The sequence below is a fragment of the Equus przewalskii genome, chromosome 17 (assembly GCF_037783145.1).
Source record: "Equus przewalskii isolate Varuska chromosome 17, EquPr2, whole genome shotgun sequence".
Taxonomy (NCBI): Eukaryota; Metazoa; Chordata; class Mammalia; order Perissodactyla; family Equidae; genus Equus; species Equus przewalskii.
In genome coordinates, this window is record NC_091847.1 from 12,647,434 (window position 1) to 12,674,205 (window position 26,772).

The 26,772-nt window shown below is 48.1% G+C and overlaps 1 protein-coding gene and 2 long non-coding RNA genes across 3 annotated transcripts; 1 reads left to right on the forward strand and 2 right to left on the reverse strand.

The window, feature by feature from the left end:
- Positions 1-486: 486 nt before the first annotated feature.
- Positions 487-2,170, reverse strand: LOC139076765 (uncharacterized). Its single transcript, XR_011528692.1, has 3 exons — positions 2,066-2,170; positions 1,319-1,383; positions 487-627 (listed from the first exon to the last, which is right to left on the reverse strand). It is a non-coding gene; the product is annotated as an uncharacterized lncRNA (long non-coding RNA).
- A 2,715-nt stretch (positions 2,171-4,885) lies between these two features.
- On the reverse strand, positions 4,886-17,299 carry LOC103543660 (5-hydroxytryptamine receptor 5B-like). The gene is given in 3 exon segments (XM_008510529.2): positions 4,886-5,359; positions 16,373-17,049; positions 17,052-17,299. Coding segments are annotated over 3 exon segments (1,107 nt in total). The 5' UTR covers positions 17,149-17,299; the 3' UTR covers positions 4,886-5,026.
- Positions 16,995-26,772, forward strand: LOC139076763 (uncharacterized). Its single transcript, XR_011528687.1, has 3 exons — positions 16,995-17,172; positions 22,626-23,020; positions 24,404-26,772. It is a non-coding gene; the product is annotated as an uncharacterized lncRNA (long non-coding RNA).

Below are 26,772 nucleotides of genomic sequence, written 5' to 3' on the forward strand. Positions count from 1 at the left end.
GGCAGCAGACACGGCGGGGCGCCCTGCTCCACACATGGCTCCTGTCCCTGACTGCCTTCTTTCCCCTGACTCTCGGTCACCCTGACTTTCTTCCAGTTCTATTCACTGTGCATCACTTTATAGGCTTTGTCAGGTACAACCCAGGTGTTGGTTTTATGGTTTAAACACTATGGGTAAAGTTTCTTTGCATGATTTTAATGTTGATATCTCAAAGAGAATGTTTAGGTGTTCTCGGATTAATTCAGGTAAGAGAGAAACTAGGTTTTACAGTTTTCTAGATTGATGTGCTTTTCTGTTTTAGAGCTTTAAATTACTGGTGTTTTATAATCAAAATCCTGTACAGAAAAAACTCTGTTACTGTTTCTTCTTTAGGATATCTGTGTTCTTAGCATTACATAAATATAAACAAATAAACGATGACAAAAGTCCTCATGTGTAGTGAGGGAGGGGGTCCCCGAGATACCTGTGGGAGAATTCCGGCCAGAGGGAGTAGCTGGTATCAGGCCTTGAGGTAGGAGGGTGCCCGGCAGGTGACTGAGGAACACGAAGGCACCTGTGTGGGAAACCATTGCAAGGCTTCAGGAAGGTTTCAATAGGGATCCCTCTGGGGGCCGTGCTGACTGCAGCCTGCAGGGGAGGCGAGGGCAGAAGCAGGGAGCCCAGTAAAGAGACCACTAATAATCCAGATGAAAACAGACCTGGAACAAGTTTCACGAGACAATGTTTACCCTTTCTATACTACACTCTGATTTTTTTTCCTGTTCTGCTTAAGTACTTTGTAAAAATGCTGAGCATTGAATTATTGGTTTCCATTTTTCATCCCCCCAGAGCACGCACCTTTGTCATGGCGTCCTGGCAGGTGGGATGTACTTCCCCAGCCCTTGACTCTGGGCTCTTGCTTGGTCTATGGCTTGTTAGCAGACTTGATATGAGCAAAAGTTTGAAAATGTGCTTGCGTGGTTGGGCTTGCCCTCTTATACATCTCTCTTGAAAAGAACAAACCCTGCTGGCCTGACGAGGATGAGGGACACAGGAGCAGAGCTGCAGAGGGAAGCCGAGCCCAGGAGAGCCCAGCCCAGATCAGTGCAATCCCAGGCAACTCACAGATGTCTCAGCAAGAAACAAAGGCTCGTTGGTCTACACCACTGAGATTTTGTAGTAATTGTGCACAGTTATTGAGAACACAGCTGACAAACCACCACCAAAGTGATTTCATGGTAGGTTGTGACCTGGAGTTTGAAAGACACCTCTATACCACCCAGCATTAGTGTGGAGGGACCAGATCAGGGCCAGAGAGCAGACTTCTGGGGACGGACACATGTGGAATAGATGCTCACAGAGGACAGCAATCATGATCAGAATCCAAATTCTGTTCAGATATGCCTGAAGAAACAAGAAGACCATGTTAAATGGGAGAAACGTAGCATGCTTTACATTATACATGACTCAGTTTATAAAATAAAACTATTAGGCTACCCACATCCATCCCACAGGCCTGGAACTTTGTGGAATTGGATTCTGACATGAGGACACTTTAGTGCTACCTTAATCAGCAAATAAATTCCGACAGGGAAGAGATTAATTCGTCTTGTAGCCTTCCAGCTCCATCTTAGTCATGTTCTACAGACAAGGAGATTTGAGGCAGAACAGACACATTATGCTTATTCCTGGAATGTTCATTGTAAATCAGATATTTTGTCAGTAGGCTTCTATTTCTGATACTCCATATTAAAAAGAATTGCAAGTGCATCCTTACATAAAGTCAATCATCAACTGATCTGTTTCAGAAATAGAGCATTTTTTAATTATAGTGAGTGGTCAGGGAAGGCCTCACGAACTGAGAAAAACGTTCAAGTCTAAAAGGTCCAATGGGAGTTGCCACCAAATTAGCAAGCAAACAACTTCCTTTTAAAAGAAGGACTCAACGTAAATGATTCCTTCTGCCTGGGATGCTTCCATAGGATCCTACATTAAGTCAAAGCCCAAGCCAGATGAACACAATGACAAGGCATCCCATCCAATAGTGAGAGTAACCAAAGATCCCATAGGTGACCCCCAACCATACCTAGACTCTTCCTCTATGGCTCCTGCCTGGAATCCAACTAGAACAATGCAAGCGCTGCGGGTCTCTCGTGCTGCAAAATGCAAGCGAACACTGAAATGAGTCCAGTCAGATTTCTGTTGGATTTTTGTTGTTTTCCCCTTTCCCATGTTTGAATCCAGGCAGACTTGGGTCCAGACACCTTTTCTGCATGTACTCACTGTGACCACAGGCAAGCTGCTTACCTTCTTGGAACATGGTTAAATGAGGACAATACCGATCTTGTAGGATTAAATGAGCATTTGTATACAAAACCTAGTACAACAGCTGCACATCATGGGTCCTCAATAATTAGTACTCTTAAAATTTATTCCTGGCTGTGTGTTTTATGAAGAGAGGGCCAGGGAGGAAGATCATTAACACCACCTAGTGTCTTTCAGCCAAGAGGGAAAATGCCCAGTAGCCCCAGGCTTGAGCTCTAGCCCTTAAAACACAACCATGAGGAATGACAACCAGAGAACCTCCACCCCTCCAGCTTGTCAGTCATCTCCTAGGAGTTGTCATCTCCTAATCCCTTCTCCCCTGCCTTAATTCACAGAGGATCTGAGGTGGCTTGTGGAAAATACACAGAATATGACAGCAAAATATAAATAGAACATAAAACACTAGGATAAGGAAAACCTAAATAAGAATTGGAATTACAGACTGGCTAGAAACATTAAAAACAAATAAGTAGGTGACCAGTTCCTACATAGATTCCAAAGTTAAGTCAGAAAAGTGGTTCTGTACTTCCTCCGGATCAAAGTGAAAATGGAAACAGAGCCAATTAAAAGTCCTCATTATCATCAGAAAACACCCCTTCATCTGATGACTTTACTTTTTTTTTTTAAGATTGGCACCTGAGCTAACATCTGTTTCCAATCTTTTTTTTCTTCTTCTTCTCCCCAAAGCCCCCCAGTACATAGTCGTATATTCTAATTGTAGGTCCTTCTTGTTGTGGCATGTGGGATGCCACCTCAGCATGGCCTGATGAGCGGTGCTGTGTCCGCACCCAGGATACAAACTGGCGAAACCTGGGCCACTGAAGTGGAGTGTATGAACTTAACCTCGGCCAGGGGGCCAGCCCCTGATGACTTGACTTCTTTATGTGAAATGCATTGATAGGTTTCATAAGATTGTTTCTTGAAGCATCTTCCAATGATAGAGAAGAATAAAATTCCAAAGTACATCTCCAAGAATGCTGTCCTGGGGCCACACCAAGCACGTTTGTGATGTCCCAACCTCCAGCAGCAAAGGAATAGCTGGACCACATGCTCTTCCCAGACTCCAGCTCCTTCTCAACAGGGCTGAAAGCACCGAGAGCTGGGACCGTGGGTAGTTTGAGGTGACACAGATCCTCAATTGCAAAAACACAAAAGTTCAGGAAATACAGGTTGTTCCTAACTCATTTGATGACAAAATCTGATCTGACCCAGTGTGAGGCTATTTTTAGTCCTTTCTTCATTTTATTGCAGAAATATCCATGTGTTTGATTAGAGGCTGCTGCCCCAGACCCAGCTGGGGATGTTATCTAATGTATGGACCATATACCATATCGCCTTTCTAAAACTTAAAAAAAGAGTTCTAAATCCCAAAACCATCTGGTCCCAAAGATTTTGGAAAAGGCACCAGGGACCTATCTTCTCTGATAACCCCCAAAGTGCAGGTGCTCTATAGTGTGTGCTCAAAGCATGTCTGTACACCTCAGACATCAAGGGAGCCAATGGCCGAGTGGACTGTTGTGGAAATGAAAAGCCGAATCAGTAGGCAGCCAGTCCAAAATTAGGCAGACTGTGGCCAAGATGACTCAGTCCAGGTATCCCCTCATCCAGGCCCCGGGATTCCTACACATCCGGGCCACATTTCATATTGTCAGGAAGCCCAAGATTCACTGTGGCAGTTTTGGGGGAGTTTTGTGTGTGTTTGTGTTTTAGTTCCACAACAGGCGTTGTCCCCATCTCAATGATAGACACGTGTGTGTGTGTGTGTATGCATGTGTGTGTGATCAGTCATACAGATGACTGATTCTGAGCCTAGAAATGAATACTTCAAAAGCATTTTTATTACACATACAAGTCAGGATGGTAAAGTCCTAGGAAAATTTCTCACAGCTGCTCTCCCTTGTACAGAAGCACAGACGAGCCCTCGCCAGGGCATCTCAAGGCTGGCTGCATGGTGGAATCACCTGGGGAACTTTAAAAAGCCCTGCCGTCTGGGTCTCAGCCCCAAGAAATGCCAATTTAATTGTTCTAAAGAGCAGCCTAAGCATCCAGCAGTGTCTCTCACTGATTAAAAGAAAAAATTATCTAGAGAACTTAATAATGTGTAAATTACCAGATGTCTTCTTTGAAAGTCTGATTCAGTAGATAGGGTTTGCACTGGACACTTTTTTAAAAAACAAAAGCTCAGATGATCCTCATTTCCCAAATCAGGACACACTGTGTTGGAGACTGGGGGAGATGTGTTGAATGGGTGGAGAAAGGGTTGGGGGTGGGGGCTGTTTCACAAAGGACACCATCTCCTGGGTGGAACACAAAACAGGCCACTGGGCCCTGTGCTGAGACCCTCTCTGAGGAATATGGTATTAGATAAAGGAAAGGCATTGATCCTCTTGTGTCACTTCTAACCAATTAGCAGAGCTGCCTGAGGTGCTATCTGAAAAGGATTCTGAGGCAGACTTCCTGCTCAGTAGGGAAATGTGCCAAGATCGATTAGCAATGTCTGCCACTCACGTAGGAAGAGGGCATATCTGCATGCTTGCCCCACATTTGCTGTCTTTCTGAAGAGCCTTTGGCATTGCTGCACCTACAGTCCAGGCCCAGTGGTATGGCTCTCAGATGTCATTAATTCTCAGCTGTGGGGGGAAGGCTCGTGCATCACTGGTGAGGGGGAGAAACACAAGTTCCCTCCGCACAACTCTACCCACAGTCTTCCCAAGCTTTGTGTTCATCTCCGCTTGATGAAGAGGCTCTTGAAGGCGTTGCTGTAGTTCTTGTTAAATGCTGTGTAAATCAGGGGGTTGAAGAAAGAATTGGAGTAGCCCAGCCACAGGAAGATGCTTTTCCAGATGGGGGGCAGGCTGCAGGCGCAGAGGGGGCTGATGAGCTCTGTGAGGAAGAAGGGGCTCCAGCACAGCACAAACACGCCAATGAGGATGCCCACCATCATGGCCGCCCACTTCTCCTTCCACTCCTGCCACGAGTCTCCACTTTCCTGAAAGGTCAGTGTCGAGCAACGCGCCTTGAACACCATCTCAGCCACGTGAGGTGCCTCCTTCACCTTGGAACAAAGGAAACAGAGAATTAAAAAATAAAACCTAACCGTGGATCAGAAAAGCAACATGGGGCTACTCTAGTCTTGGCCAACACCTCCACTCCAGCCTCTTTCAAGATGTGCCTATACCATGATCCATCAAACAATATTAGGTGAAAAAGTTCCTGAAACCGTAGGTTAAAATGAGTTCTCAAGGTCCTTCAGGGAGTGAGAGTGGTGGTCCCCACCATGTCCAATAATATGATATAAAGTGGGAGGGAGGCAGCCTCAAGGGCAGGGACCTTGGCATCAGACCCAAGCTTGAGTCCCAGCCCTGCTGGCCAAGCTTTCCAAATCTATGAAGCTGGGTGACCAAAGTCCCCTCCCCCTGCCATGAGGCCATCGGGGAGGTGAATTGGGAATGTGTGGTGGGTGGCCACACAACCCCTGGCACCTGGACTCGCCCATTATATAGGCATAGAGTGGACTTGGTGCTGGGACCAGGACCCTGAATAAAACAGACCCAGGCCTGCCTCTCACAAAGTTTGCAGCTGGAGAAGCAGCCTTTAAACATTACTATTGCAAGAACTTATACAATTACTGTGCTAAATGGATTCAGTTTAAATTATTGGATAATCTGTATTGCCTAGCTTTAAAAAAACCAACCATCAATGCTTTTGTTGTAGTAATTGGTTACCATTGAGGGAGCCTCTGGCACACTCTCTACCTCTTACCCCCATCCTTTGGTTAGCACCTATTTACCTCTCGCATCTCAGCTTAAAGGCCACCAAGCCTCTCAGAGTGGCCTTCCTGACCCTCTAAACTCAAGTACTTGCCCTGTTTGGTGCCATCTTCTCCTCTTCTGTAGCAGTTTCTCTGATGTGGGCGTGAGACCTGGCTCCTCTCTGGTCCCAGCTGAACGAGGCCCGGGACCGTGTCTTCCTGGTACACTAGCTCCTAGCAGCAGCATCTGGCACCTGTAGATGCCCAGGAAACAGCTGCCAAATTCCTGCTTGACCTTTGTAACACAACGTCCACATGTGCATTCTCCTTCCTTCCGGGAATGCTGTCAGGCTGGCCACAGATGCCAGAGAAAACACAGAGGCAAGAGGCTCCCAGGCAAGGCGTGTGTCTAGTTTTCCTCCCAGACACAACAGAAAGTAGCAATTGGGACAGCCACACAACCGAGGGGCACTTTACAGTGTCCACAGCACCTTCCCTTGTCTTCTCTCCCTTGGGTCAGACGGCCAGAGCTCAGTGGGTGGAGGAGTTCTCAGGTGGCCTGACCTACGCAAGCCCAGGACGCCTCATTCAGTGCCACCTTCAGATTCTGTGTCCTCTGCTACTTCCCCTCACCACCCCTGCCTCTATTTTTTTGGAAAATCAGTCAATCAGCCTGAAAACAGACCATGGAGATGTGGACAAAGAAGATTCCTTTCCTTTGCGAGTATATACCCACATCCTCTCTCCTGCCGCTTGGAGAGACAGAATGAAAAGGCAAGTGATTCCAGCAAGAGAACAAACAATATTTCCCTCCTCCCCCCACCCCCCTCGCCCTTATAAAGGCCTGGCTTGGCAAACACGCACCCTCTGGGGGCCAGCGAGAGCCCCTCTTTCACAAGCCGTTCCAAGGTTTTCCAGTCCTCCCACAGGCGGGTGGAAGCCCCATGTCACCTTTCCCCTTTAGAAGAGACGATACTGACCAATTCCCTCACAGCAGACCATTGTCAAGTCACCAGAGGAAGTCTGAGCAATAAAACATGGCGTCCTGAAGTCACCCCGTGAATGTTCAGCCGTCTATTGCCGGGAGAGAAAAATGGGATCAGAGCATGAGAGGAAGTGGAGGGAGATTTGTTTTCCTCCCACTCAGCTCATTGATGGGCACTGTGCCAGCCATTTCTCTGCAGACCTAAATGACCTCCCAGGCTCTTGAGTCCCTCCACTGGGGAAGGCAAATTCCAAATCCTGGTTGAGCTCTAGAAGTAAAGAAACGGGGTAACTTCAGTTCAAAGAGATCCTGGGGGAGGAGAAACAGAAAACCCAAGGCCACTGATTAAACAGCTTTAAAACACCCCGGCCTCCCCCGCTGCAGCATTTAGCAGAGTCCCCCTTTGCTCCACCACGGTGTCTGTCTGCTAAAAGCCTGTGTTCACAAATTTCACCTGTGCCTGCTACACACTGTGCTCAGTGACGCTGGAAGACAATGGAACCTTTCCAGGAACAGCCTCAAAGAAAAAGCCAATCAGGGATGATCCTGGTTTGCCAGGAGACCGACTGGTTCGGCTTCTTTCATTTGAAATGTGACATCCAGTAGAAAACCAAAAGGCAGCAAGAAGAGCAACTCTGGAGAAGCTACTATGAAACAGAGACTATGCTAAACGCTGGTAATGGATGCCCTTGTCTCCCTCACACCATACCTTTGAGGCATTGTTATCATCTCCATTTTACAGTTGAGAAAACACTCTGAGAGGCTAAGTACCTCATCCAAGGTCACACAGTTGCTTACTGTTAGAGCTGGAAGTCGAATTTGGGTATTTTCTACTGGAGACCACACTCTTAACCCCTGCCTGTTATTCTGCCCCTTGAGTCAAAGTGACTGATCTGAATAGGTTCCACAGAATCTATTTTAAGGATCATATTTATGCTTGGGATGCTTTCAAAATGGACATGTGTGGCTTCCTGGGCAACTTCTAGGGCCTCTAGCAACCAGCCCTGGGGCTATCCCTGAGCTCTTCCATCTTCCTCTTTGGTTTCTCTCTCCTCAGCCTCTTCACCCTGACTTCCCGCTGTACACCTGTCTGAAAACAGACCCTTCAGGGTTAAGAGGCCTCTGACCCTGAGTTAGAATCTGCTCATTGGAAGGCAAGAATGCAGGCTGTTGAATGCACACAACACATAGCAACTGGCACTTCTTGGTCCTGCCGTGAAGGGAAAGGTGCTCTGAATACAAAGAAATTTGGAGACATCCAATGCCACGGCCAAGGCCATGCCAGCAGGGAAAAGCAGAACCGAGGTGCCTACCCAGTCTGTCTAGTTCCAGACCTGTATGGTTTCTTTCTGCCCCACTGAGACGTGATCTAAAAGTGAGTTTACCTAAATATCTCCATAGATTCTGAGGCTTTTCCATCTAAAATTAATTAAGAACGAAATCTGCCGGCCAATATACACTCAGACATTTATTAGCTACCTACTGTGTGTATAGGGACTATGTACTGGAATTTCCCATCAAGTCCCAATTTCAAATATTCTGTCCCACTATTCCGATAAGCACTCTGATGTCAGGGCATGGATTCTAAATCATCATTCAGAATGTTGTGTCATGACCAACACTCCAGGAGGGCAGGGACCATGAGCGTCCTGTCCACTGAAGAATCCCCGGGACCTAATGTAACATAGAATATATAGTAAAAACACAATAAATATCTATTGAATAAATAGATGTTTGGGGAAACAATTCTCTTGCAAGCCTCTTGCGTTGCTGCACATTTTGCTAGCAAAGCCACTGACAGCCCTGGATTTGGACAGCTTGTCAAGGATGTTTGTGTAGCAAACCACCTGGGAAGAGAGAGAGTATCTCCCAGCGGGAAAGAGGGCAGGTTTGCTCGCAACCCATTAGAAAAGATTCAGGTTTCCTAAGAGCGGAGGGCAGGTTTATTTATTGTCCAACATTGGTCGATACAGACTTGAGTTCCCTAATCTGGGAGTTTCTCTACTGTGACGCAAATCCATCTGGGCCACTCTGTGTCACTCCCGTGGGACTTTGAGGGAAAGGGGAACCACTGCAGACGTGAAGCTCATGCTGCCTGTGTGCCATGAGTAATAAAGTCTTTGACTCTGATCCAGGAGTCTCGAGTCTTCTTGGAGCGTCCAGTACACTGGCAGGCTGACCTTTCAGCTTGCAAACAGACCTGCACAGTTCGTGACAGCTGTCCAGTACTCGGCTAGGTGGTTCCACACACTGTCTTACTCAATTATAGCAGCAACCAGGAAGGAAGGAAGCAGGAATCCAAGGCTCAGAGCAACATAGTGATTAGATAGGATTCCAATCTGAGCCCCCATTTCTAGAACTCTAACCATGAAAAACCTCATCTATATTGTAGGCTTACTATGAGGACTACAATGAGACAGCAGTACATAGTAGGACCTCATAAATGTCAGCTTCATGTCCCCTTGTCCTTTCCCTTTCTTCTAATAAAAAAGTTCCAGCTGCCACAGAAGGAGCCCACAAACATTTGTAATCCTCTCATATTGTCAGATAAACATCCTAATGAGAAATAGAAAAGGAAGGCAGAAACAAGATGGTTCCTAATCACTTGGGAACCTACCAGTTTGCGCTGTGGCCACGCGAGTCAGGCATCCAGTGGGGCGAGAATCCTTACAAAGCGGGCATTGGGGCAACTACGCTAATCCTAGTGGCTAGTGAAGCCCTACATCTGATGGGGGGAGGACATAGTGACGTTTCCAGTCAGGTTTGAAAGCAATCTTGATTATAACTGGAATTCCCTGTTCCTAACCAGAGCTGCGCAGGTCAGGACTTGGACCACTGTGCCTCCATTATCTCTGCCCAAGGTTTCCTGAGAGAACAAGCTCCAAGTTGCATTTCTCAAAGGCACTTTAAAGAGATAACTAACCAAAATAGCCCCTGAAAGTAAACAGAAGCTGTCTAGCTTGTCTGACAAACTAGAATAGGAAATTTTCTCAGCTGCTTGTCTTGTGCAAAAGAAACTAAGAAAATAAACCAAGGAAGTTTTCTTGTAAAAAATAGAAGCAGATCAGTGCTAGGCTTGAAGAAAATTAACTTTCCTTTCAGTGTAATTATACACTCAACGGAGTATAGTTTTGCTAAGCCTTGGAGTATGGTCGTAACATAAGGTACCATTGCTATCGTTCTGACATTTGGAAACATGGATTTTTGTGGGGAGTTGGTAACCCTGGAATGGCTAAGGACTCCCTGGAGTTAATGGTGAGACGGGGAAAATGTAATCGAGTGTGTTAAAGTCAGGCTGCATTTGTGTTTTCAGCTCTAACATCATCTGATTGAAAGTCATCCCCCTTTGTGAGCGGTTGCCAGTGGAAGGTCCTCTGCTGAGGCAGGAGGTTTTGTCCTGAGGTCCCTGGGCTCCCAGACCAGAGATTCCTGGCGCATGGGAGGGTGTAACAGAGAGAGGGGAGGTTTCGCCTTTTGCACATGCATTGTGCAGCCTCAGAGCTCTGATCTAACCCTGGGGGGCCCTGCCTCCCCTGTGACCACTTCCTGCCTCAGACAGCCCTGGTGACTCCACACTGTGGGTTCCCTCCCTCAGGAGAGTCCGAGGGCAGGAAAGGCTAAGTGGGCCTCACTCTCCAGACCTGGGCCTCAGGGAGCGCCCCATGCAAACTGAGCGAGCAGGCGCCTACACACCTGTGTGGGCAGCAAGTTTTTCCTTTGATTTTCACAGAATTCTGTGACCTGCCAAAAGGTTAAGAACTATGGAGTTTGGATCTCATTCTTCCACTGAGAAGCTCAATCTTCTCCAAGAATTACCCCGATTTAAGAAGTAGCCTACTGCAAGGTCCTTCGTGAAAACACACGGTCCCTGCCCCATACTGGTCCCCATCCCTCTGCGTTTCTCATTCTCCCCTTCCACTCTTCCCAACAGTCCACTCAGAGAGAAAAGAGAAATGCGAGTGGAGATAAAGAGGCAGAAGGAACAGCATGATGTAAGGAGAACAAGGCAGAAGTTCACAGAGAGGGGAAGGCCGGGGTATTTCTGAAGGTGTAGAGGAAACGCTCCTCGGTGTGCCCAAGTGCTTCCGGAAACTCTCAATTAGGTGCCAATCTTAAAAGAATCAAACCATTAGCCAGATGTTTCACTACCACTGATACAATTTGATTCACAAAATTTACTTTTCTGAAATTAAAGTAACCTTGCCATCTGGCATGGGAATGTGTTTGCGCCCACAGTTCTTTTAATAGACGGAATGAGAGCAAGGGGGTGATTTTCTACCGCCTTCTTCCCATAACTGAGCTCTGACTGAACCAGGGCCCACGTGCAGATCCCTCCACAAGCCCACCAGCTGCTTAGTCTTTGGTGGGGTCCACATGACTACTGACCACTGGACAAGTGACAACAGCATAAAGGGCTCTGCACAGATTTCAGGTCGCTCAGGGCTTACGTCCTGTATGCTTACAACATACAAACTTGTTAATGTTAATAGAGAGGACTGGCTTAGAGAGCCAAATATTTTGTACCTAACAGGAACTAAACCTCAGATCCAAGTTGTCACAAACCCTACAGCTCAACACAACACATTTATTTTGCCCTTTACAGTTGACAAATTGCTTCCCCATACGTAGTCAGTCCTTCAGGACCATTGTTCTCTGGACGGACTTCTAGCAGAGCGCCTATAAGACTTTGTTGCATTTATAATTCTATAATTGTGGTCTACTAAAATTAATCCCTTGTGAGCAGAGACCTTGCTTGCCCATTCTTTGAAACCTCAGAGGCTACCACATTGCCTGATATACAGGTCAGTGAAAGTCAATGAGGTAATGTTGAACACCATCTGCGTGTCTTAGCAGGTGGTTTAAAAAATGTCCACAGGTTTCTTGACGCTTCTCCCAAAGATGGAGAATTCCCCTTCCCTTAAGTGTGGGCTGCAGTTAGTGACTCACTTCTAATGACTAGAATACAGGGGACATAGTCAGATGGAACTTCTGAGACGAGATCATAGAAGGCACTGCACTTTCCTCCTTACTTCACTCCCGTAGATCAGGGGAGGCCAGCCGCCATGTTGTGACGACACTCAAGCAGCCTGTGGAGACCTCCCGTTAAGAGCCACGAGAGTGAGCTGTCCTGGAAGTGGAGGCTCCAGCCCCAGTCCAGCCTTTGAGTAAGTGCTGCCCCATCCAACATCTTGGCCACAACCACAAGAGACCTTAGGCCAGAACCACCCAGCTAAGCGGCTCCCAATGCCTGACCCACAGAAACTGAGTTAAAACAGGTTTGTTCTTTCAAGCCACTAAACTTTAGGGTAATTTGTTACACAAGCAATAAATAATCCACTATGAGGGTAACAGCAGTAAGAGGAAGAAAAGAGGAATTTTAAAAAATAATAAAATAATACAGGACCTCTCACTTATGGTTTACTGTTTTAGACACTCCACATCTACTATTCTCTCACTCACACTTCACAAGGATACTCTGAGGCAGATGGCAATATATCCATTTTACCTACAGGGAAATGCAGACTTAGATTAAGTCACTTGGCTTATGTGCTAGTAAGTGGCACAAAAAGCATTGAAATCCAGGTCTCCTTATTTCCGCATGCCACGCTCTTAGCCGCTGTGCGCACTGCCCACCACACGGTTACCGACGGGGTGAATGAGGGAAGGGTACCAACCGCGCTTTAGGACGTTCATGAGCCCCAGGCATCTTCACCTCTGTGGACCCCTTCCTCCTTTAAAAAATGTGAAAAATTATGTCTTATGACCATATTATTATGAAGACTAATATAATCGAGGCTGGGTTCATGATTCTAAACTCATTACTATTATATTCATTTCTCCTCTAATTTTAAAAGAAATTAAACCATTTCCGTAGGCCCCTAAAAGTCTTGTGGCTCTTGGTAATGTGCCTACTGTGCCTAAGGAATACACAGGCCCTGGTATCAACTTGTGCACAGCAATCAAACAGACAATTGAAAAGAAAAAAAACAATTTTCTTTTGGCTTTTCCAAATTTTTTTTTTTCGGCTGGGAAAGATTTGCCCTAAGCTAACATCTGTTGCCAATCTTCCTCTCTTTTTTTTCCTCCCCAAAGCCCCAGGACATAGTTATATGTTCTAGTTGTAAGTCCTTCTGGTTCTTCTATGTGAGCCACTGCCACAGCGTGGCTACTGACAGACGAGTGATGTGGTTCTGGACCCGGGAACCAAACCTGGGCCGCCGAAGCAGAGTGCACCAAACTCTAACCACTAGACCGTCAGGGGTGGCTTGACAAAGAAAAGAAATTGATGTCACATTTTAAAAGCCAAGTCACTAATCTCTATTGGCTTTGTTTTTTTCCTCTTCTAACCAATAAAGGGCTCAGGGTTGTAGAAAACAATCATAACAGGGTGTGTGCTTTGGGGGGAAGCAGAGTATACAGTATATTCTGTATATATTGTATATGTGGTGCTCACTCTATTAGGTTGAAGCAAAGGAAGGCAGGGTAGGAATGAGCCCTGTCTCCTGCGAGCAGCTGGCAGTGTCTCTGGCTCACCTGTGTTCAGCTATTCTGGAAAGGAGAGTTCACATGCCAAGTTTGGAGAACCTGCTCCCCACAACCCACCTTGCCTGGGATATGACTGCCTCATTCCTGTGAAGGTGGAGATGCCTGTGAGCAGTGGGAAAGTGCTCAGAAGTCAAGTTCCTGGAGACAGCATGGAGTAATGACAAAGTAAGGGAAAGAACAGTGACATGCTGCCTAGATTTCGCAACCAGTGGCTGGCCAATGGACTGTGAACAGAAGTGACATGTGTTTACTTCAGGGTAAGGCAGTTAAAAGCTGCTGTATCTCCATATATCTCTTCCCCTCCCACAGCAAGCTGGGAAGCCATATGTTCAAGACGGCATAGCTGAAAGATGACAAGTAGCCCCATCCATGACTTGCCGCCTGGAGGAGAGCTGTGCAGGAGGGCTGTCAGACCCACACTGAACTTGGAGTGAGACTGACAGAAACTGTTAGTTTGGGGGTTATATTTCACTGAGCATATCTTCATTTATCCTGACCAAGAGGGCAATGGCTAGCTTGGCTGGATCACGAGGATTAGACGAGAGGGGGAATGTAGAGCACCAGAACAGTGCCTGGAAGGGAACTCACTCAGGAAACATTTATTTCCTTCTCCACTTTCAAAAATTACATTTTGCCCCAAAGAATTAATCACTGTCCAGGAACTGTTGCAGATCCCTTTCTCACAATATTTGAGCGTTGGAACCTGGGCACAGAATTCTAAAAAAAGATGAAGGATGCACACAGCCTGGTCACCAAAGGCCTTCAGACTTCATAAGTGCTTCTGTCACCCGCAGAGAGCAGTACCGACACTTTGCAGGATCTAAATTCATCTCCACTCATTTCCTCTAGAGTGCAGAAAAAAGCAGGTAGGAGCAATGTAGAGAGAGAGCATTCCTGGCCTGTTGTTTTAAATTTTTGTTTGGGCGTCTTGTGGCGAGAAAGCTTGCAAAGGCTGACTCAGCAACATTACCCAGGAGTTCGAGTGAGGGCTTGCTGGAGCCCAAGAAGCAGGATGCTCTCGAACACCATCTTGTCTGCAATCTCAGCATCATATGATTCCAGACTCAGCCATGATTTAGACCAATACTGTGTCTTAGAGAAGAGAACTTGCAGCCCAAAGTGGAGAAGGGGCTTGCCCCAGGTCCCACTGCCAACGAGTGGCTGGATCACAACTTTGCCCCCGCCTCCCAGAGCTCTTTCTCCCCACCAGCGGCCACCTCGGATTGGCCAGGCTCCCGTCCAGTCACATCTTCTTTGTATCACTGCCTGAATGGGGCCCGTCAGAAATGAACACTAAGCTCAGGCTTGGTGAGCCTTTCTGGCACCCCCTTCAGCATAATTTCTCGGGGGCCACATTGGAGTGATGCAGCTATTAAAGACAGCCCACCTCGGCAATCTGACAGAACTATCATCACCTCAGGCATTTCCAAAGGCCCCTGCAGAGAACATTAATTCTGGAGAAATCTCTCCCCTGCCAACACTTTCCAGTTATAGTCTTGACATTCCAATTTTATGCTACAAAATTCCTCTGCCATTTAATGAAGGGGGAAAAGCCTGCTTTTTAAAAGACATATATCTGAGTAGGCTAAGTATCTGTGTTAACTTTCCAAAATTAAAGCAAACTAACAACAAAAAATCCCGTCTCTTTCCTTCCCTGCTCATGCCCCCCATGGTATTTGGAAGGGGGCAATAAGTCCTGTTATTCTCTAGGAGGGCAAGCGTGAGACGCCCCACTCCCCATGGAAAGTTTGGGGCTTCCAGGCTGAGGAGGCAGCTGACATCCATTAGGGCCTGGCCGAAAGGCAGAAAGCTCTGATTCTAAACACCTTCAGAGAAGTTCTGCCCAGTGCAGGTCCTCCATTGCATTCATTTCCAGGGTTATCTTCTAGCCCACTGTAGACTGCCAGGCAATGTTGCCCTCCTAACTCCTGCCAGCTCTGCCACCCCTGTGTGCCAGGCACTGTGCTAGATGCTTCACATTCTTCATCTCAGGGAAGCCTCCCCAAGAGCTCCTTGAACCAGGAATTAACTTGCTCACAGAGACTAAGCAGCTGGCCCGATGTCGCGAGCTGGGATTTGAAGGGTTCTAGCTCGTTCCAAAGTCCCTAGAGGAGGGCACTGAGGTTGGGACAGTGAAAGGAAAGGGACGCTGGATAACTTTTTATCCTCACCTCCCCCCTTGGCAGGGAGCTGGCGCGTCGAGTTGGGGCATATAGTCTTTGGAGTGCAGAGGACGGACCAGGGTGCGGTGGAGACTGAAAATAAGGGGTGGATGCTCACAGGAATTTCCTCATCTGCAGGAAGAATTCCCAGCCTACCGCTGTCTGCCTCGGTCTGGCGGGGACCAGGAAGCTGGAGGTGGCAGGAGTCACACGGGCACAATCGCTCCAGGGGAAAAGCAACAGAGGGCGCAGCTGATCGGACGTGCCCTCACGGCTGCCCACAAACGCTGCCCCTGCAAGCCCCCTTCAGCCCCGTGGTTGAGCGGGGCCAGCTCCAGCTCCAGCACTAGCGTGCTAGTGGGGAAACCCCTTCCCCCGGCGAACGAGGCACCCACGTAGCGAGCCCTTCGCGTGCTGCGCCAAGTGCAGGTGACGAGCCACTCCGTGGGCACTTCGGGAGAGCAGATGGCAAACTCCCCGTGCGCTCCAGCTGCGCTGGCGGCCAACCTTCTCGCGCGCGCCCCCAGTGTGCCAGCTTCTGCCGCCAACTCTCCCCTTCTCCAAGCTTTGTCCTCCATCACAGAGCCCCTTCCCCAAGCCCCCGTTCCGCCGCCCGCCCCTCACCTGCACGGTGGCCGGCAATGGCAGCACAGCCCTGCGGTGGCGGCCGAAGCGAAACTTGGCCGCCTTGTAGATCTTCCAGTAGACAAATAGCACCACGCCAAGCGGCAGGTAGAAGGCGCCGCAGGTGGAGAAGACGACCTAGGAGGGTTCCTGGCTCACCTGGCAGCGCTGGAGCTGAGCGTCGTACGCCTCACCCCAGCCAAAGAGCAGCGGCGCGAGGGCGATGAGCGCCGAGAGCGCCCAGGTGAGCGCGATCATGAGCGCGGAGGCGCGGCGGCGGGTGCGCAGCGGGTACTGCAGGTGGCGCGTGATGGTCCAGTAGCGGTCCAGGGCGATGGCCGCCACGTTCCAGATGCTGGCGGTGCAGCACAGCACGTCGAAGGAGATCCACACGTGGCACAGGCTCCTGCCCAGCCACCAACGTCGTCCGGCCCACAGCTCGCTCACCAGGCTCAGTGGCATCACTAGCGCTGCCACTAGCACGTCTGACACGGCCGTCGAGGCCACCAAGTTATGTGGCACACGATAGAAGGCGCGGACGCGCAGGATGGTGGGCAGAACCAGCAGGTTCCACAGGAAAGTGGCCGCGATCAGCAGCACCAGCAGCGTCACCACCAGCACCGTGAAGACTGAGAAGTGCGGCTCTCGGCCGGGCAGGGCGGCGCCGCCTGGGGTCGACCTGACGACCGCGCCGGGGCTTGGCTGCTGTTGGAGGCCTCGGGTCCCGAGGGAAGGGCGACGCCGGTGGCGGCCGCCGAGAGGTTCGCTGCTTCCATGGCTCGCGGCGCGCCGGCTCCCAGGTAGGGACCGCACGCGCAGCCCCGGGGCTCGGCAAGGACGGGGTGGGTGGCCTCGTGGGAGGGGGCACGGCGTGCCCGGGGAGGGCTTAGAGGGGTTCAGGTCGCCCTACCCTGGTCCTCCCTTGGGCCTTAGTTCCCCTTTGGCGCCTCTCCCTGGCGCCTGCGTGGACTTCTTTTCCAGTGGAGAAAAACAGAGTGGGACCCCTCACGAGTCCAGCTCCGCTCGGCGCGCCAGTGCCACCCACCTCTCCTCGCCATCCCCAGAGCAACCGGCTGTCATGGCGCTGGGAATCCGAGAGCGCAGCCCAGAGTCCGCGCAGGGCCGGGCTTGGAGAGCTGCCCCCCTCCCACCTCCAGCCCGGCGGCGGGGTGGGCGGTGGTGGTCTGGAGAACCTGCGGATGGCAGCCCGCCCTGCGCGCGTTCGGGCGTCTTCCCCGCCTCCGCCGTGCTCTCGGAGAGGACCACCAACTGCGGTGGTCTCGGCGAAGGTTCAAATCGCGTGGGAACTCCATGTGGCTCTCTCCGGTGGGCCCGGTGGCACGGTTAGGCCCGCCCCCTCCCGGACAGAGGGTTTCTTATTTCCCCACATCTTGATCCTGCATACTCGTACCTGAATTAGGAGACTCCAGTATTGGGTAGGGAAACAGGGCGCCCCTAAACCCAGCTCCATCCCGCCGCTCCACTCGCAGCCCTTCTGCCCCCAGGGCTTCATGGGCCTTCAGCTCACTGTGTGGCTCCAGGCGGAACGAACGTGGCGTCTAAGAGTTTGGCAGAGGCCTGGAAGAGAGAGGGATTACAACCTCCTCGCCCTGCTGTCCCTAACCCTGCCCCATCACATCCCAGCCCGCAGCACACCCGTGCTCGCCCCACCCCGCCTTGCTGTTGCTGATATTCCCGACTATAGTCTCTGTCTCTTGGTTCTTCATACCCAGGGTTGGACTGGAGTCACTTTAGGTTGACCCTTGGGCAAAGGTAGAAACCAACTAGAAAGGGGACATCCTCCTAACCCTCCACTTGGCCCCCCGTTTTCAGTCTCTTGCACTTTTAAAAAGCAGTTGGATCACAGTTAAATCAACTGAAAGCTGCATTGCGGCTGCGCCTGGGACTGGACCAGAAGCATAAAGGACGCAGAGCCCAGATTGCCCCTCCTCCTGTCACCGCAACACGACCTGCAGTCACGTCCTGGGTTCCTAACACTCTGGAAAGAGCTCAGGCTGAGCAGGTGCTCAGGAGAGCCAGAGCCAGCTCCCAGAGAAGACTTTCTGGAAAGGCCCCCTGGGCTGGAGCAGGTGCAAGGGCTTTCTTCCCTTGACTAGTCCCCACCCCCCCCACCCCCCCCACCCCCCCGCACCTGGGGCAGTCTTTGGGGAACTGGCCCTGAAGGGAGGGATGCTCCAAGAATGCCCTTCTCCTTTACTCTCCTTTCCTCAGGACGGTGCTTGCTCACACACACAGACTTGATAGCCCACTCAGGGATGAGACATGAGAAGCGACAGGCAAAGAAGTCAAAATGAAAATACCTACAGATATAAATGTGAAGTGTTTGGGCGGTGTGGGCTGTTCAGGGGTCACAGAGATGGAGGACGTTGTAGTCAGAGAAGACCTTCCGCTGACTGAAATGCAGGGAAGGAATTTAATTATTGGACGAGATGCATGGAGGGTTGGACCTGGCAGGGGCGTGCATGGCTGGGTTGAGGTGGCAGGAGCTGAGTGCGCAGGGTGTACATGCCAAGGAGCAGGGCTTGGAGTTGATCTTGGAAAGAGCTGCATTTTGGATTTTTTTGAGAAAATTGACATGATGAAGACAATCCTTTAGAAGGAAATGGTGACTAGGCTTTGAAATAGTTTCACAATAATTTTCTCCCCATTTTATTGGACAAGCCATATAACAAGAGCAAAGGATTCCCAGATGTAGAAGCATTCACGTTGTTCAGGTCAGGTGCCTGACGTGCTTTGATGCTTCTGTCTTCGCTCCCAGCCAAGTGCATTTTTCATGCTGGAAATCAATTTTTCATTTTGCAGATTTCTCTTAACAATTTTCATGTTGCTGTATATTCTCTTCATAGTTACACTTTTTATATTGTACCGTTTATTAGGTGAGAGATTTTGAGCAACTTAGGCTTTCTGAGACTCAGTTTCCTTATTTTAAAAATGAAGATAATTATGATATCGAACCTGAAGTGAGTTCACTCACCCGTTGCGCAGCAAGCCAATCTGTGACACCGGGTGTGGTGGAAGACAGTAGGAATTTTATTTTTGCACAGCGCTGAGCAAGGAGAGAGGGCAGCTAACGCTGAAATCCCAGACTCCCCAAAAAACTAAAAGGAAGGGTTTTTATTTGGGGTTTTAGGTAGCGGAGGGGGAGCATATGGCCTTGCTGGTCGGAGCTTTCCCACCAGCCTGTCTTTGGCCTTGAGACTACTTGCAGAGAGGAGGGAGCCCTTGAACCTGCTGGTCAGCAGCTTTCCCACCAGCCTGTATCTCTTTGCGAGGAGGAGACCATCCAGGTGCTTGTCCTTGCCGGTGTCTGTCTCCAGGGAGGATATTGGATTCTGGAGCCAGGAAGACAGGGAGTAAGCAGGGAAAGAGTGCTCTGGTTTTAACCTCATATATGCTGGGTTTAATGTGGGGAAACTGATATGAGAGTCGGTATCAATTATACCTGTGAGGAGATTATTATAAAACTATAGTTAAATAAAGCCAGTAGCACAGGAGTAAGTGTTCAGTAAATGATGACGATTGCTACTATTTTTAACTTTCAGTTTAAACCTTACATTCAGTTCTCTTATGATCTTTTGATATAGATTGTGTTTTACAGTTTTAATTCCTCAAATGTCTGTAACAAGAAAACCCATTCACACATTTTGTTCCCCTTGATCTTAACCTTTTTAGGCATCATTAGCACTTGCAGATGAAGAAACAGGGAGAGCTGTTGACTTGCCTTGTGACTGGCGGCTGGACTCACCTCTCCTGACCCTGTCCCCTCTCTGCCCACGATGCCGAGCTGCCCTCCATATGCTGGTCTGGGGGCTCAGCCTGATTGTTTTCACTTAACTCTTTTATATAAATTGTTTTCTATAAAAATTGACAGTTTAGAAATCTGTATTGTCTCAATTACAAGTCTTGAGCTTCGCTACCCTCGTCTCAGACCACTCTCCCCTGTTCACCACACTCCAGCCCACCTGGCCTCCCAGATCCTTGAACATAACAAGCACATTCCATTCTCAGGGCTTCGGTGTAAGCTGTTCCATCTGTCTGGGATGCTGTTCCCTCAGATAGGCATGGCTCATTCACTTACTTCATCTGGTCTCTGCTCCAGTGTCACCACCTCAGGCCTTCCCTGACCATCAGATCTACAATCTGTCACTCTATCTAAAGGTGTTCTCTGTCCCACTACTCTGCTTTATTTGTCTTCACAACACCTCACAGAGGGGACAGCACGTTATTTATTTAGTTCCTTTTTGCTATCTGCCTTCCCCACTAAAATGTAAGCTCTTCATAGGCAGGGAGTTTATTCACTGCTGTGTCCTGAGCATCTCATTCTGTGCCAGGCTCACAGAAGGTGACTCAATAAATTTGAATGGATTTGTTGAATGAATCAATGAGGCATTGTCGGGAGAGGTGATCCGAGGGCCCTGAGCACCCCTGCACCTTCACATGGGGCAGGCCAAGAACACAAGGTCCTGACTGCTCATTACGCAGCCGTAGCTCAGAGTTGTGTTTGCACAGAGTGACCTTGACAGATGAGGTACCTCTCTCCCTGGGCAAAGGGCAACTTGCATCTACTTACTATGAAAGTGGTGAATCGTCCAAGCTCAGTGTCCCTTTCTTGTAACACAGCCCATTCTCTGCGCAGGCGTCTATCACAGGCCCTTTCTGTCTCCCCCGTGGGACTTGGGAGATATGGAAAGCCAGAACAAATGAACAGGGAGCTCAAGCTACAGCTTTTGCCTAGGGGAATAAAGTGTTTTGTCTCTGAGCCATGAGTCTCATGTCTCCTGAGAGCATCTGTGAAACAGTTACAGGGCAACTTGTTAGCTCACAAGGAGGGAAAATTCCAGACCCTGTGCAGTGCTTGACAGGCATTTGGTTTGCTGATTTTTAAATTATTAGCAGAATTCTTTTGCCCTTTTGAGATTATTTCCTTGATATATTTTCTCCCAAAGTTAATAACTAAGTTAAAATGTAGAAACAGTGTGATTGTTCTTTTTACATATTTCCAAATTGTACCTCAGAGAGTTTTAATGGATTCACTGTTCTCTTGGCCCTGGCTTTGGAGAAACAAGAGAGAGACGGACAGCTTTGCCAAAATCAATTTGTTATCATGAGAAGAAAAACGTTTAACTGGTATATAATGATATAATTTACCTGTTTTGATTTGCATTTCTTCAATAGCTAAAAACCTGCGTTTTTCCTCATGGTGGTTTATTATCTATGTATCCTTGTGTGGAAGCTGTTCCTGCTCTTTTAACTACCTTATGCAGGAGGCTGAGTGCTGAACTTATGAATATTGATCAATTTCAATGTAATTAGCAGATTTTCATCCATGGTGTGGTCACACTTTTCCTTTGTCATTTCTCTCCTTGCATTTATTCTATTACATTTTGTTGAATAACTTTTTCTTTCATATAGTAGGACACATTGACCTTATCTCCATCAATGTCCTTAATTTACTCTGTAATCATAAGTTGCTTTCCTGCCCTTTATTTCTGTTATTGAAGTTTATGAATCGATTGAGGAATTTGACCCTCTGACTCCTCTAGAGTCGTTATTATGATGTAGCAGGAGACGGTGGTTGAGCCTTCTCGAGCCCGTGCGTGTGTAATCCTGTCCAGTGAAGCCCGGCCCTGATTATTGAGTGCACGAGCCTGTGCCATTGTGATGGTACAAAGGTGGGTAAGAGGTTGTCCAGATCTTGGAGGATCTTTCACCGACCAGAGAACAAAACCTTCCTATCTGATAAGCAGAATGCAGCAAAATGTGCTAACAGCTGATGAGAGTTTAAACGAAGGTTTCTGGGTTTGCTGGGGAGACAAATCACCTGCAATGAGGAGGACCGGAGAAGGTCTCTGGAGGGAGGCAGCTTTTGACCTGGACGTTAAAAGATGGGAGGATTTTCACCAACAGAGGTGGGGAGGGAGCGGGAGGGAGGCAAACCCAGGAGGAGCAAGAGGGCGAGCAAAGGCCTGGAGGCAAAAGAAGAAGAAAACAAATCAATCACAGCAGCAGAGGGTCATCCAGAAGGCCCAGCATGGACCCCATGATAGTTCCTTCGCTTCTGGTTCGTCAGCTTTTGCTTTTAAGGAAAACATAGTAGAACATTTCTATCCTCTTTAGTCAGTGGATCCTACTAGTTCTCTTTAGTACATTCATGTGACTCCCACGCTTAGCTTTTTGTGCTGTTATTAAAAAGCATTCCTTCCTTGATGTTATTGCCCTTGTGTTCTTACAGATGATTTCTAAGATCATTTTAGCAGGCTTTCTTCCTATTGGTTCATCAAGTCTCAAACAAGTGTTACCTCCTTTGAGAAGCTGGTCTGATCCCCACCTCTGCCCCACCCTGACTCAGCCGCTACTCTTCCTCTGGCTGACCCCTGAAGCCAGGCCTGCGACGGGGACAGGTTCCTGCTTCTCCGCTAAATGGCAGCATCCCTGAGAATACGGGCCTCTCCCTGCTCTTCCTCCTGGAGTCTACACAGGGCCCGGTGTGGCTCAGTAAACCTGCATGAATGAATGAATGAATGAATGGGTGAAGACAGCTACAAAGAGAACCGAGAACCATCTCAGTGAAGATGGAGAGCAGCGAGGGTGTGTAAAGCTATCAGGGAAGGCGACTGATCCGAGAAGGTGAGGAGATGGGACCTGCTAAGCATGAAGCCAAGGAGAAGTAGAGAAACAGCAAAAGAGAGGGGAGGAAAGATAGAGTTTCAAAAAAACTGGAGAAAACATGTTTGTAGTCAGGACAGGGTTGAGAAGAAGAGTGTGTGTCCCAGCTCAAACATCACTGTCTCAGAAGGGTCTAATTCATTAGTTCTCAAATTTCAGCGGACGTCAGTCACCTGGAGAGCTTGTTAAAACACAGGTTGCTGGGACCGTCTCCAGAGTGAGGACTGAGCTGGGGGCCAAGAGTTTGCCTGTTTAACAAGCTCCCAGGTGATGTTGGTGCTGCTGGTCCCGGGAACCATGAGTCTAAAGGAGGTCTCCAGCCGTTCTCTGTCCACTTTCCATTTTCCTTATGTAACTCATCAATCTCCGTTGTATGCCAGCGTACATAAATTAACACATGTAATTTTCACAACAACCTTATGAGTTACTTTTATTACCTCCATTCTATTCATGAAGGAAGAGACAAGAGAAATTGAATTATGGACCAAAATCATGTACTTAGTTAAGCTCTAAAGTCTGTTTGACTACAAGACCAATTTGAAATGCTATAAAGAATTCCCATGGGGTCTGTCAGCTGTGGGATCTTGGACAAGCTCCTTACCTCTGTATGCCTCAGTGTCTTATAAAATGGGCATTTTAGAAGCACAAATCTCATAGGGTTATTGGGAGGATTAAAGGAGTGAATTCACAAGAGCCATTATAATTATGATCTGAAGTGTACATGATTCTTAGGGGTCTACCCTCACAACTAGAACATAAATCCCACGAAGACGAGAAGTTTGTCGTGTTGGTTGCTGGGACCCTAGAACCTAGAACAAAACTTGATGCTCACTAGACGCTCCATAAATATATCTTGTTGTGTTTTTTGGCAGACGACCTTTTCTCTTAAAATCAATAGTATTAATATTTTTGAGATTCAGTTTTTATTATATTTGCATTTGAACATCTAAATGCGTTGACTACCTCCATCGAGGTCAGCTTCTCAGCCTAAGCACTATAGACACTTTGGGCTAGATAATTCTTAGTTGGGGAGGAGCCGTGTTGTAGGATGTTTAGAAGCATCTTTGACCTCTGCTCACTAGATGCCAGTAGAAACTCCCCAGTTGTGACAACCAAAAATGTCTCCAGACATTGCCAAATGTCCCCTGGGGAATCACAATTGCTGCACTGAGTGCCACTGACAGATAATTCAGGTGTCTCTCTCCAGCTGGCATCTTCCCTCTCAAATGTCCCACTTGACCACAGGAAGCCTTAATTCTACCAGGCTCCCCTCTTGCAGTTTTCCAGAGAATGTTCCTCAATGTTGGCATGGATCCCCATGTGATAACCGATATTCTTTACAAGGACTTACACAGAGAAAACCGTGGGGTGCTGAATATGGCTGTTCGGAATCACCCTATTGCAAGGATTGACCACCGCCCTCCATCTGCGGGCCCTTGAGGATTTCTCACCTCCCTGGAGTTCCAGCCTCGTCCCTCCGTCCTCACATCCCAGCCCGTTTCTGGGGTGTCTGGCCGTCTGAATGTCTACTCGCATCAGAAACAAGTGTTCCTCCCACGGCTCACCTTGGCAAAACCGACACCCCAGAGACGGACGTTCCCTGAAATCAGAGTGAGTCAATCTGCAGGGACACCTAATGGGAAGCTTTACAAAGAAAGCATGAAATGAAGACACGCCACTTCATCCCTCCTGCTACCGTCCCAGCTCCATTTTGCTCCTAACACAGATGGTTAAACTCTTGAACAAGAATGGTTCTGCTTGCACACACACACACAAACACACCTCAAGAACAAATAAAATTTTTTAAGGACAGTGTAATCTAAATCCACATTTGGAGGAGTATTTTTCCCCAAAAAGGAATGCGATCTGCAGAGAAGCATTCCACACACCATGAAAATGCTCTGTTATGGGGCCATGCAGACCAGTTTCCCCACTGCGCTTCCTGAACCTCTGTTCCAGAAAGGATTGCTCCTTTCCCTTGGCATAACCAAATCACTCAAAGGAACTGCCTGCCAGCAAAGGTGAAATTCAGGCCTCCCCGACCAGAGAAACCAAAAAGGTGCCTGCAACTGTCAGACGGCCGTCTCCCCTCCTCACGCCCACTGCTTGTCTTGGTCAAGGTTTTCAAAAGCGTATGGGCTATTCTCAGCTAGGTACCCATTCCATCCATAGTTGGAAATACACCTCGAAAGATATCCTCTAGACATTAACACATGCCCCGGTGTCATCTGCCTTTATAAAACTATTTTTAACCACATTTCTTCAATTATGCTTTACATTGAAATTTAACACGAGTTTATTTCTCTCCTGTGCTATAAACTGCCATTATCGGTCCTCAGGCATCCAGAGATTGGGTTGTGTTGGGTTGAAGATGCGGTCTTTCTCACCTGGAACACAGGAGGCAACTGATCTGGGTCTGATGTTGGTCCCAGCCTCCCCACCGCTGTGGCTTTGCTATAAAATAAAAGTGGGCAGAAGTAATTTCTGCTTGTCTCCAACCCACTATCAAAGCACTGTTAATGATCGGATGCCGATGGAGAAGAGAGAACACGTTGAGGAGAACTCTAGCTGTAATTGGCATTGTTTTTCCACTGTGTGGGAGTTGAAGCTAATTTGTTTGCAGGAATGTGGGGAGAGATGGTGCCTTAGAGTAATTGTTCTTCCTTCTACTCTTGCAGTTTTAATTAGCAGATGGGCTCTTTCTTTCCCCCTAGCTGCTTTCTTTTACACGCTGGAAGGTAGGGTTTAGTTTTTTGGGGTTTTTTTTCCCCATGCATTCAAAGCTCGACTGTTAAAAATCCATCTTTTCTCACTAAAGCAAAGTGCTCTAGCAAAGACTCTTGGTGTCTGGGTTTATGGGTGTGGATGTAGGTGAAAGTATTGGGCTAGAGATATTAATTTGGATGTCAGTCAGAGACTGGAGAATGATGGAGAGGGTGCAGACAGACAGGAGAAGGACAGAGCCCCGGGCCCTCCACCACAAGCAGTGGGGAAGATGAGGGGACCGAGTGAAGGACACTGGGAGGAGCAGCCAGTGGAGGAGGAGGAAAACCGGGAGAGTGAGGGCTCCTGGGAGCACGGAAGGCAGTGTCTCAAGGCGGAGGGAGCGGTCCACTCCGTCAAGCGCTGAGAAGTCCATGACCGCGGGGTTTAGCACAGTGCTTGTGGTCTGCACAGAGAGAAGCTCCAGAGCGACCGGCAGCAACTTCAGGGTAGCGAGGGAGGGGAACCGTGGGAGGGGGATTAGCTTTACACAGCCCATTCCATTTCCTTTATCAAATTAAAAATATCTCTGAAGCGAGTATGCTTAAAGTTGTATTTACTTCTATTTAATCTGGGTATTGGATTCATGAGTGTTTATTACATTATTTTCTTTATTTTTCTATATGTTTAAAATGTTGCCTAATTACAAAGAAGAAAAACCATTTATACATAAATATTTAAAATGTATATGCATAAAATATTTTTAGAATGATGCCCAAGAAACTGGTAAATAGTTGTCACTGGCATGTTGGCATGCGTTATGACTTTCGTGGGCCCTAGGCCAATTTGCCTCTTTTAAAAAATATTAAAAATTTTGTTTTATAATTGTCTTGGTATAAACACAAATATTCAGGCTGGATTCCTTATTATATGTTCATTATTGTTATATTTATTTTTTCCTCTGATTGTAAAAGAAATTAAAATTAAAACATTTCCGGGAGCCCCTGAAA